The sequence below is a fragment of the Lissotriton vulgaris genome, chromosome 5 (genome assembly GCF_964263255.1).
Source record: "Lissotriton vulgaris chromosome 5, aLisVul1.2, whole genome shotgun sequence".
In the NCBI taxonomy this organism is placed as follows: Eukaryota; Metazoa; Chordata; class Amphibia; order Caudata; family Salamandridae; genus Lissotriton; species Lissotriton vulgaris.
In genome coordinates, this window is record NC_141693.1 from 422,797,804 (window position 1) to 422,810,975 (window position 13,172).

A 13,172-nucleotide genomic window follows, 5' to 3' on the forward strand; every position below is an offset into this window, starting at 1 on the left:
TATTTGCTCTCAACATATTACTTTTTTATCTATTCCTACATTCGAACAATTCTCCTTACCTATATGCAAAGAGCTGTGCGCGCCCTCTTTGGAGGTTTCAGATACCCTCCTATCGCCCGCCCCTTTCATTTGTGCTCCTTCGGGGATTCGGAAACGCTGCTTAACCTGGGTTTATACATGCAAGTCACACAGAAAAATCAATCATAAAGCAATAAAGAGGACTCCCGTTTTTCTCCCCTTGTAGGATCTTGTACAGCCTGACCGCTTCTCACTCAGGCAATCCACTTTGCTTTGTAATGAAATTGCAGCTAGTTTTTATTTTCCATTTAATTGCATGATTCTCTTTTTTAACACGGTGTGGTGCAAGCTTCTGGCGCACACACACACAGAAGATGGCACAGCACATGTATCCTTCCGTCAAATACAGTAACAGGTGGTGTCCAGGGTAGAGGCAGGGATCAGAGATCTGAAGCCATCACAGGTATCTTCCAGATGTCTGTGTCCGCTATAACAAGCAGCCAGGCTCCGCTTCCTCCACACATTTTCTGTTGCTTTCTGATAAGGGCTAAGGGCACCACTATAGGCAAGCACTGGGAAGTTCTACACAATCTGTCTCCGGCTGCAACATGGGGACTTCGCTCCCATCTGACATAAATCTTTCCAGGGGTTATGAAGTGAGCTGAGACACGATGTTACCACTGAGTGATGCCCAAGAAAAAGAGCTGTTTAATCTAGCAAATGTAAAAGAAATATAGACACTGCGAAACCAACTGACTTCATTTCTGCTATAACTTTACATGTCTTCTTTGTTGAATATCACAGTTTCTCGCATATATTAGTTTTGAAATACAAACAGAAACAAGCGCAGGGTAGTCACAAGACTATATTTTATTGGCTTGGCCCGCATTTTTATGTTAAAAGCAGTAAAAAAAAAAGATTCAATAACTTAATGAGCATTCGAAATCACCGCCGCAGCCCTGCTCCGTGTAAACCGGAAGTCAGGCACTTTTGGCCGAGACGGGGGCGGGGCCTGCAATCCAGCAGGAAGTTCCGCCCGCCGCCGCCGAGGAAGCAGTGAAGCCGGCCGACTCCGACCAGCGCTGCAGAGGAGACACGAAACACGCCGAAAGAGCCCGGTGAGTGGGAGGGGGTCCAGGGCTAATGTGAAGGCCTGTGTGTATGCGTGTGTGCGTGCGTGTGTGTGTGTGCATGTGTGTGCGCATGCGTGACTGTGTGTGATTGAGAGAATGCGAGGCAGGGGATAGTGTGCCTGCGTGTGCATGCGCGCGCCTGTGTGTGTGTGCGTGCATGCAGAGGGGTGGGGGCTGCCTGTGTCTGTGTGTGAGCGAGGGCTTGCGCCTGTGTGTGTGCGTGCGTGCATGCAGAGGGGTGGGGGCTGCCTGTGTCTGTGTGAGAGCCAGGGCTTGCACCGCGCATGCGCAGGTATCAGACGCGCGCTCCCGCGAGGAAAAACGCAGCTCGTAACAGATTGGTGTCCTCATTCCCAACTCATTCCCCATACGGGCGGCAAAAGGTCTGAAGCAGACACTCTCAATGCTCACGCATTGAGAGTAAGGTCTGCTCGACCTAAAAATCAACATGCACTTAAATAGAATATTAAAGTACTTGCTGCCAAAATATGCAAGGAGCAGGGTTCAAATATTATAGTACCCTACACCAACAAAGGGTGGGAGAGAGTGAATTTTCATTGGGACCTATTAATGCACCATATATATTGTTATTAGTCTAGAGATTTTTGTAATCTGTTTTTGCAATTTGTTTCTTTTCACAAGGAACACTGTAACGCAAGGGTTTTCTTCATGAAATAACATTTTCATCAAGAAAAAAAATAGAGTTTGCTGTGAAAAAATGCATCTATCCATTGTTAGTGCTCATGCAGATTGCCCTCTTAAAAAGGACCAGTAAGCAACGAAATAACACCTTGCTTAGATTATCATGGTTAGTCTTGAAAAAACTGGATTACACTATAAGAGATCGAGTCCCATAATTCCCTGCACCGGAGCCTAGGCTATGGAGTGAAAAAACATGTGGCACAAAAACATCAACTCCAGCCACCTTCATCGAAAGGTGTAAAGTTGTTCAAGCATTGCTGGGACTACTTCAAGACCAGCAGTATGTCTCTGCCAGTGAAAAACCTAAACTATGTTTCATTGCTTGACTACGATCAGCCTTCAGTAGACAAAAAGAGTGAAGCACAATAGCACTAAATAAAATGTTTTTTCTAAAAGCAAGTCCCCGATCTTAAATTTAAAATGTGTACCAAGTCGATAAAAAAGACTTATTTGTGACTATTTTCTCCTTAACTTTCTTACAATAAATTATTTTACTTTTGAATTCATTGATCTTGGTACTGAGCCCTCACCCTCTCAAAGAAAGTCAAATGCTTCTAAACTGGAACAGTTTCTCATATATTGATCTTTGGGTTTAGATGGCTAGCAAGGTGTTCTTGGAGAAAACCCTACAGTGAAAAGGTGCGAGCTTGCATGCAAGATCTAAAACGTACACACCTCCTGGGAGGAATCCCCCACCTGTACTGTTAATAAGACTTTATAGGGAACCTTATGTGAGACTGGATGCATCTCCTTGCAAGGTATGCACAACAGAAGGGATCCAAAACAGCTACAGATGAAAAATTTAGAAACAGTTTCAAAGCATGAGCACCACTGCCATCTAGAGAATTTATGTATACATAAAGTTGGCAACATGACATTACATATGTCTTACCCCTTACCATAGGGCATCAGGTTACATCAAGCTGTCAAGGAGGTCTCGGATATGACCCGCAGAGTGACAGGCAGTTATGCGATTCAATCATCTCGTAAAGTTTAGAAATGCTAAGCTTTTCCAGATCTTAGGCTATTCATTTATCTTCAAATATAAATAAAACTAGTAAGAACAGTGAAAGCTCACTGTGACGGACCTAAAATGCTTGCTGACTCAATAAAAATATGTACTCTTATTTTCTCCCTCCCACATTAGAACATGAAACAGTAGAGGCAACTTTCGTTCTTCACTGCCACCTATTTACTACAATGCATTGCCTTACAAAATCGAAATTTCACGGCAAGGTTAGGCTGGTACTGAGGGGACAGTGCTAAGTTGTAATAGTAGTACTGATACTGCTATTTATTTATAGTACTTCTAATACTGCTCCTGAATGCAACAGTGGTATCAGAAGAGTTATGATTCAATGCCTATGCAGTTATCAGATTTTAATAGCTGGTTATATACAAGTCACCAGGAATTTATGCAAATAAAGTGACAGGTAAAGTTACAGTGCATGCTGCGATTTGCCCCTCCAACCCTCCAGCTGATATGATATAAATAAATACCATATACAATATGTCTTTAAAGATAAGAATGCTTGCCCTTGAGTACTTATACCAGCAAGTTAAAACCAACCTGAGTCTCTGCTTGTAGGAATCCTCATCACCATCATCTGAACATTTAAGGATTCTGCCCTGCTTCCCAACAGCCTCCACTTCATCCTCGGAGCTCGGGAAATAGTCGTCATCCACAATTATCTTCTTGGGAGCCTTCTTGGGGGTTTTCCTTGGGCTTTTCTTGGGCGCTTTCTTTTTAGGCAATGCTTTAAGCTCATAGTCAGAGTGCTCTGCATCCTGCAGGGCTTCCTCCTCCTCACTCGCCTCCTCCGGATCAAACATCTCCTCATCTGGCAGGTACTCAGAGCCATCACTATTGACACCATCATCAAATACCTCCCTGTATGTCTGGATTAAATGTCGACCCTTCTTTTGCACCCCCATATTTTCCCTGACTTTATGGGCCTTGGCCTGAAGCTTGTGCAGATGTGTTTTCAAGCGCTTGTCCTTATGAGACAAAGGTTCAGTTTCCTTTTTTTTTATCTTCTGATCTGGGGCTTGGTTCTGTTTGGGTATCTTGACCAGGCCCATAGTCTTTATCTTTCCCTTCTTTAAGGCAGATTTCTTTCGGTTTGCCATCATCTCAGCTTGGTCATTGAGATATTTTTCAAAGTCAGACGTATCATTCAGCATTAATTTACGAGGCGTCTTCTCTGGAATTTTTGTTCCAAACGGGGTCATCTGGCCAGTGCGGATAAGTGCTTCCCACTCAGACTCCTGAGATGGCATCAGCATACTGCCCAGAGATGAAGAGCCTGCATCTGAGAACAACAATACACCACAATTAGCACACACTCATGGGAGGGCATTAGCAACCTGCAAAGGGAAGAGCCCAACAAGGAATAAGAGATCACAGATTACCATATAATCGAGTCTGCCTCATTACCAAAGAAAGCAGAGTAAGGGCTCTTTTACAAATTTGCCATCGATATGCTGGAAACAAAACAAAAGGAAAATGTTATTTACCCAGTAAGCATCTGTTCTTGGAAGGTAGTACTGTAGATTCACACGCTTTGCATACTCCTGCCACCTAGTGTTGGGTCTGGATGTTTGCAAGTTATTTTTCCTCGAAGAAGTATTTCCAGTCACAAGGTAGGTGACTCCTCCTTTCGGTGATATTGCGCATGAACATCAACTCCATTGTTATATTTTTTTCCAGCAGAGCGTGAATCTACAGCTCTACAAGCCAAGAACAGATGCTTGCAGCTCTACATGCCAAGAACAGATGCTTACTGGGTAAATAACATTTTCCTTTTGAAGCATGTGAGCTGGAGATCACATGCTTTGTTTGCATAGACTATACAGCTGTATTCTTCCAAAGCTGTGGCTAACCTGTAGTTGTTGCTTGAAAAAGTGTTTTAGGTACTGCCTGGCCTAAATTAGCTTGTTGCCACGCTAACACACCTACAAAATAGTGTTTGGTGAGCTTGTGCGGTGTAGACCGTGTTGCTGCTTTACAGATGTCAGGTAAGGGAATATTCCCTATTTTGCGTGTGGAATGCTCTCTAGGGAGCATTGTCAAGGTTCTTTTCGCTTTCACATAACATGTTTGGATACATTTCACGATCCATCTTGCAATGCCTAATTTAGAGATGAGACTGTCTTTGTGTGGTGGCGAAAAATAAAAAAAAAGCGGTTTTGTTTTACAAAAATCTTTTGTTCTTTCTATATAATATAGTGGAGCTATTCTAACATCTAGTGTGTGTAGAGCTCATTCTGCTACAGAATCAGGTTGAGGAAAGAACAAAGGTAGCTCAACAGATCGATGTGAAAAGCAGAAACCACTTTAGGTAGAAATTTTGGATTCTTTGTGAAGTTGTGCCTGGTGTTCACCAACTCTCCTTAGGGAAGTGATTGCAATAAGAAAAGCAACCCTGCAGGAGAGGAATTGTCAGTAACACCTGTGCATCAGTTCAAAAGGTGAAGCCATTAGCCTAGTAAGGACTATGTTCAAGTTCCATACTGTTGCAGGTGGAAGTCTAGGTGGTATTACTCTTTTAATTCTTCCATAAAGGCTTTAAATCTCTGGTACTCTGAATAGCGATAAGTATTGTCTGTTTTGTAAGTATGCAGCTACTTCTGCTAAATGCAATCTTATGGATGTATAAACTAATCCAGATTGATGCAAATGTAAAAGATAATATATGATGTTTTGTAATGAAGCATCAAGGGGATTGATATTGGTACTGTTACATAACAAAACGTTTCCACTTTGCTGCTTTACACGCCCTAGTAGTAGGTCTCCTAGCCTCCTTTAGGATGTTCATACAGTCTGGTGGTAATTGTAAATAACCAAACTCTATGACCTGAGGGGACAAATCACCAGATGAAGTTCCTTGGGATTTGGATGCCTGATTTCTCCAGGGCTGAGTGAGGAGACTGGAGTTGAGATGCAGCTTTTGGTGTGGAACTAGTAAGAGCTCTAAAAAGGTGGTGAACCAAGGTTGATGTGCCCATGTGGGAGCTATGAGAATAAGTTTGAGGGATGATAGCCTGGGCTTCCGGGCTGCCAGCGGAATGACTGGGAGAGGCGGAAAAGCGTAGGCAAATATCCCTGACCAGTTGATCCATAGGACATTGCCCTTGGAGAGTGGGTGTGGGAACCGGAAGGCAAAGCTTGGGCATTTTGCATTTTGATCTGTTGCAAACAGGTCTACGTGAGGAAACCCCCATTCCTGAAAGTAGGGAAGAAGGATTTGTGGATGAAGTTACCACTTATAGATTTGCTGCCTTTGTCTGCTGAAAAGGTCGGCAAGTTGAGTGTTTACTCGTGGAAGGTGTTCTGCTAGGAAATAAATTCTGTGATGTATGGTTCATTTCCAAATAGCTTGTGCTAGGCGTGTCCATTGGGGAGAGAGAGAGAGTGTTCCCCCCCGTTTTTGCATGTAATATATAGCTGTTATGTTGTCTGTGCGGACTAGGACAGTTTTGCCTATTGGGTGAATTTGAAAGGCTTTGAGCGCTAGGAACACTGCAAGCAGCTGTAGGTGATTGATATGAAGGCTCCTGTACTTTAGGGTCCATAATCCTTGGATTGTTTGACTTTGTAGGGAAACCCCCAACCAATGAGCGATGCATCTGCTGTTAGCACAGTCTGTGGAGAGGGTCGAGAAAGGGCGACGCTTTGGATACATTTTGAGGGTTCCACCATTGCAGAGAGCGATAGGTGCGGCTGTCTACCAACACTAAATCGGTTAATCGACCCTGCGACTGGTTCTACTGACTTGCTATGCATTCTTGAAGGAGACGCATGTGAAGTCTTGCGTGGGGAACAATTGTAATGCAAGACGGCAGTTGCATGAAGACTCTTGCTGGCGATGATTGGTTGGGCTGAAATTGAATGAGAAGGGACTGAATACAGTGAATCCTAGCTGTATTGGAAGAGGCTAGAGGCTATTGTGGCTCCCAGATACATTTTTTGTGTTGGAAGGCTGTAGATGAGACTTCAAACCATTCATTGTAAACCCTAGTTGGTGAAGTAAGTGAACAGTGGTTCGAGTGTGTTGGAGACACATTTGGTAAGTAATGGCTTTGATGAGCTAGTCGTCCAGGTATGGGAAGACATGGATGTGTTGTCTTCTCAGATGTGCTGCGACTACTGCCAGACATTTGGAAAATACCCTGGGAGCAGTGGTGACTCCAAACGGTAGCACTTTGAATTGGTAATGGTGACACGCTATTGCAAATCGGAGGTATTTGCGATGAGCGGGATGAATTGGAATATGGAAATATGCGTCTTTTAAGTCTAAAGTAGACATAAAATCGCCCTGCTGTAGAAGTGGGAGCACTTGTTGAAGTGTTACCATGTGGATATGCTCTGACAGTATGTAAAGATTTAGTTCTCAGAGATCCAGAATAGGTCTCAAGGAGCCGTCCTTTTTGCGGATGAGAAAGCACAGGGAGTGCACACCTGTCACTTGATGTTGTAATGGCACATGTTCTATGGCTCCTTTGGAGGGGAGAGACTCTACTTCTTGCTAAAGTAGATGTAAATGTTCTGGTAACGTTTTGTTAGAATGTGGTGGTATGTTTGGAGGATTGGTGGTAAGCTCCAGGCAATAACCATGTTGGATAATTCCTAACACCCATTTGTCTGTGGTGATAGATCGCCAAATGGGGAGAAATTGTAGAAGACGTCCCCTGACAGGTGTTAGATGATCAGGGGGAATTAGGCAAGTGACTGCTCGTTGGGGGAGGGGGAATTACGCGGTGCGGAACCTTTGCCTCTACCTTTGTTATTGTTACCTCTATATCCTCCACTAAAGAACTCCTTGTAGAGGATGATTTATTGTTGCCTTTGTAAGAGGTGCCAATATTGTCTGAGGACATGGTCTTGGACCCCCCACAGTAGAAGGAGCAACGAAAAGAGGCCCGATTAGAGGGAGATTTCAGAGCTTCCATAGACTTGGCTACCTCTGTTTCTTTTTTCATTTTTTATAATGATTTATCTACTTCGGGCCAGAAGAGATGTTCCTTGTCAAAAGGAGTATTTAAAATAGACTGCTGTACTTCTGGTTTGAACCCAGAAATCCTCAACACTCATGTCTTGTTAATAACACGCTATTGTTGATCGCTCTAGCTGCGGTGTCTGCAGCATCTAAAGCGCATCTTATTGAGGAATTGGATATGAGCTTCCCTTCCTGAACTAAATCTTGCTTTGTGTTAATCTGGGAGGTGGTGTAGCAACTGCTCCATTTCGTCCCAGTGTGCCCTATCCTATCTGGCTAGCAGGATCTGAGTGTTGGCAATGCGCCAATGTTTTGCTGCTTGGGCAGCTACTAGTTTACCAGAGGCATCTAATAGTTTTGACTCTTTGACTAGAGGGGGAGCATCACCTGAAGTCTGTGGTAGCTGACCTTTAATAGAGACTGGATCTGAGGGAGCAGCTTTAAATTTTTTATCAATCCTGGGGGTGAGAATGCGAACCGGCACTGGATCTTTAAAGATTTCATCAGCATGTCTCATCATGCCTTTAAACATAGGCAGAGTGTGACTAGCCCAATATGGTACTGAGCGTTTCAAATAGGAAATCTTCCTCTCAAGATTACTTGTGTAACTGCACCCCATGATATTCTGCAGCTCTTACAAGTAATTCTAGATGTCCTACATTGTCGTCAGGACGGGGTGGCTTTGCAGGGTAAAGATCTGGGTCGTTATCTGTAGGTGAATCTATGTGACAATCTTTCCAGGGATCTATCGGTACAATATTGTCCCCATCCCCATTATCATCATCAGGTGGTGGTGGAGAGTTAGTTGGTGTAATTAGTAAATGATGCAAAGGTGAGGAGGCTGGTATAGGGGAACTTGGTAGAAGAGGAAGAGAGGGAGGGTTAGTACCCACATTCTTCCTCTTGAAAGGAATAAAGAAAGGTTCTTCTTCTGACTTAGATTTGCGTTTCTGGGGTGACTTAGTAAGAACAAGTCCTGTATCAGTATTTATGTAGAGTTCCTTTTGTTTTGGGTGCAATTTGGGTGTTGGGGCATTGAAAATCAGTTCCCGATGATTCGGAGGCACAGTTTTAGGTTTTGGTGCCGAAGATTTTGGCAGGGGGTGGAATCACTTTTGGGCGCCGAAGGTTTCGGTGCCGAAGGAGGGTTGGTCTTCAGCATCAAGGATTTCGGCTCTGCATCGGTTTTCGGCTTCGAGCCTGAAGATTTCGGCTCGGTGGCAGTCTTTGGCCGACTCGATCCAGAGCCGAAAAGCTTAGAGACATGTTTCGGTGCCGAGCCTGAGGTCAGGACTTCGGAAACATCTCGTCCGTGCCGACCGTGGTCCGAAAGCGGGGGTGGGACAGAAGCCTTTTTTTCGCCTGAGTTAGATTTTGGGTTAAGGGACGTTCGGTACTCACGGTATGTTGACCTTGTGGCAAGTCTGGACACACATTTCTCTTGTTCTTCCTCAGCCCCTTGTGCGTCGAATTCTTGCTCAGATCCTTCACCGAAAATGTCTGGCGTGTATTCGACATTTTGACTTCGCATCTCACTACGTTGAACCAGATTATCACTGAGTGTTTTTTTGGATCGGAATGATTTGCATGTGTCGCAGTCTTCTTCAATGTACTCCGGAGACAAGAACAAGTTGCACACTTTGCGCAAGTCGGGGAGAGTATACTTGGCGCGACACAGAGGGCAGAATATAAATGGAGTCCGTTCCATCGACTGAGAAGTGGACCGACGCGATTAGACCGGCAAAGCATGAGATCTACAGCTCACATGCCTCAAACATGATGAAAACACCGAAATGGAAACTACACATTTTTTTTGAGCATCCTCTAATTGATCACCAGAAACAAGACTCACAATGAGCAGGCTGAGTGACTGGGTACTTGGAGTGCTACCCAAGCTATTGCCAGTGGTTAGACTTATAGCAAGCAGCCTTCCATTACCTTTTGTGTGTTTCGTGTACTGCCCTAAGTGGCATGGGTATGCCCAGAAATGGGTCTCATGCTCACTGTTTCACTGGAACGAAGCTATACCAGGCTCATGAGCGCATAACTAGAGCAAAACCAGTCCTGGGTTACTTGTGTTCACGTTCAGGGAGGGCCTGGCTTGGCTGTTCGGGCTGAACTATTCCAACGAGGAGCATGGTTCAAATTGAGGTGGCATGATGATCAAAAGAACGATGGGTTGGAGTGCTACCCCACGCTATTCCCAGTGGTTAGACTACCTGCAAAATGCTTTTCATCTCCTTTTGTGCATTTGGGGTACTGAGAATACCCACAGATAACCAATTAAACATCCAAGCAACACTTCTGATTATTACAAAATATAGTTAGAAGGAAATATGTGCATTTGACAGTGGACACTGGCTAACTTCATAAAAATAGACAGGCAAACTCTAAAAACGAGAAACAGTTGATAAGCACAGACAAATTAATTTTCAGAACAACTAACTCAACAGAAGGTCTAAGGGTGAGAGGTTATGAAGTATGAGGGTGTATAGTTAGTGACAAGCGCATTCCGATTGGTTCTCTACAATGGTTATTTGCACCCCAGAACCTTCTGAGAATGTATATACTGTCATCAATGGAAAGTAATGTGCCATATGCTACACCTGGGCAAGAGGCTTGAGGTTGGTCTGCAGTGCAACAGATCCAGAGGAAGATGATACAGGCCGAATGCAGGTCAGCTACAGAACATTGCCTTCTATAGACAGTTTGTGCTGCAGCCTGTATGGTGCACCATGAACTAGACAAGAAAGTTTTGTCAACGTGTGGAGCTCAATTGAAATACCTCAAAAACAATGTGTAGTTGATCTTGCTAGGCCCAAAAATGAACAGATGGAGACGATTAGTCAGGTTCCATTACAGACTACAGAAGCGAATTGGAAACAGGAATGTCAGAATAGTGTTTAGGACAAGCACTGGAATGTTTCAAATACAGCTTGTGGAGGGACTTGCATTTCTAGTACTGGCTGAGAAGATCTATTTTCAAATAAGTAACTTATGAGGCAATCTCTAGATGGTGGAAGCAGCTCCTACAAGCCTTGTGCAATAGAGAAATGGAAAGGAATATGCGAACAGTGCTTCAGGCACCAAAATATTCCACTGTCAACAAGTGGCAAGGTACTGTCTATGTTATGTGGGCTGAGTCAGCCACGATTCTCAACAGTTTTTGGAGTATGGCACCACTATTGTCACCTTTTTTGGATCTATTAAATGATTATTTTTTATTGAGGTGTAATGTACCATCTGTGAAAGATTCAATATGGCATTTTACAGCACAAGACTTTAAGCTTTATGCAATGATAAGGCGGCTAAGGAAAATGGAGTCACCAGCCAAAGGAAAATAAAAAACAACAGCTAGGACGGGGTTGAAAATAACTGGCAAACCAGGTGTTGAATCTTCAAGCCCATTGCTATTTCCGACTGGACTTCATGGATGTGCATGGTAGCCACTCCATAGAGCACTAGGTTATTTGCATACCTGCTAATATTTGGAGGTCTTGGCAGTTATTGGTGAAATTTTTTGATCATTGAACTGAACATGATTTTTAAATAAAACTTAGTTTGTAGAAATTAGCTTTTTGTTAATGATAATATGGATTATGCTTTGATTGACTAAAGCTTCAAATAATTCCCAAGTATTTAAAAACAAAATGAGTCCACAGTGAACATGGTATTCTTTCTGTTGAAAGAACTGTTTGGTTGCACACTGTACAGCCTGCCATCATCACCACAAATGTCTTTCTAAAGACTTGGAGACAGCATAGTGGGTCACGTTTGCACCTAGATACGCAAACTAGCTTCCAAAGCGAATGTGGGCTGAAACATACCCGACAGATGTTGGATTTGATTGCATAAGAGGATGACTTTTCCATGAGTCTACAACAAACACCTATAGCAAGCAAGGCTGAGGTTCAGTTACTTCAAAACCCTCAGTGCCTGGTGAAAGCTATTCCATATACAATCCATGGTGCTTCCTAATACTGCAATCTCTGGAGATGTGATCATCTTAAATGTGATATTTTTCATATTTTATGGTCATGTTCTGCGATAGAGAAATACCTGAGTGACATTTGCTTCAAAATGAAGGACTTTACTGTCAGAAACTTGTAAAGAGACATCTTTCACGCTGCAGTCTGAGTCCATTATTACTGGCCTCACTAATTATTTGAACATATAGATATCAAAGTCTTTGGCAGTAGCTAACATCTCAGTCTTAAAAGACTGGATGTCGACTGAAGCTTTGTGAACCAACAAATGGATTGTTGCAATTTCCCAAATAGACTCCTGCTTGAGGATTATATATAAATTGCAAGACCAGCTTTACACTCATGGACGCATTTGGTGTTTAACTTCTTTCCAGGGATAAAAAATCTCCCCTTCCTCCGGGCCTGCATAATTCTGCATTTACTTAATCGCCTCTCCTCACCATCACCCATGACACTAATATCCTTAATTTTTTTAGAATCCGTTATTGAGCCGAATTACTGCTTTGGTTTTGTCTATTATTGCTTCTTGATTTTCTTTGCCACCACCCTACCTATTTCTTTCTAATAAGCACTTTGTTCTTGGCCTGTACTGTCTTCTTCATCTTTAGCTCATCTGGCCATTATTCTCAGGTATTGGAAACCTGGTTATACGGGACTATGTTTCATTTATCTTCTTTTGTTCCAGGTTTGAAGTCAGCAAATATTCCCAATATTTGCTTGGATGCTTCTCTATTAGTTGATACAATCGTTTAAACTGTATCAAATGGTTTTAAAAAGAAAGGGTGGCACATTTCCCCACTCAAACTAATATTTAAGGATGATGTACAATATTAGCATTAAGTACTAACTACCAAATATCTCACATAGATATTGCACACAGAACTTGCAATAATATTAAAATAGCATTTAACGCTCAGTTTGATGCTAACATCCACTCTATATACACATTTCACCTTAAGGAGGACGTATGCCAAGCTTAGGCCCCAGGGTAGAAAAATACATGACAAATAAGGTTTACTTATTTTAGTCGCTGCCCATTAAGTAACTTGCATTCCAACCGTGCATCCAAATATGTAAATTGTCTCATTCCTTTTCCCCTATCTACAGTAAACTAGAGTATGAAAATGTGTTCATTTTCAAATAACTCTGCTCCTGCAATATTTTAGCCCATGTTGGACATATCCCATCAAGTTTACATTGGACATGTTTTTGAGCACTGTATGGTCATCCTCTATGTAGAAAGGAATGAGGTACTGGATAGCAGTATGGAACCGACACATGGGAATGAAGAGGGGAATGCAGAGGTGGGGATAATGTGATTCTGCATAGAGCAT

The 13,172-nt window shown here is 42.9% G+C and overlaps 1 protein-coding gene across 1 annotated transcript in view; it reads right to left on the bottom strand.

The window, feature by feature from the left end:
• The window catches only part of ERCC6 (ERCC excision repair 6, chromatin remodeling factor), a 201,916-nt gene that overhangs the window by 168,720 nt on the left and 20,024 nt on the right, over window positions 1–13,172 (bottom strand). The window contains exon 5 of the mRNA XM_086921802.1: window positions 3,424–4,165. Within this exon, the coding sequence (XP_086777928.1) occupies window positions 3,424–4,165 (742 nt within the window). The remainder of the gene's footprint in view (window positions 1–3,423; window positions 4,166–13,172) is intronic.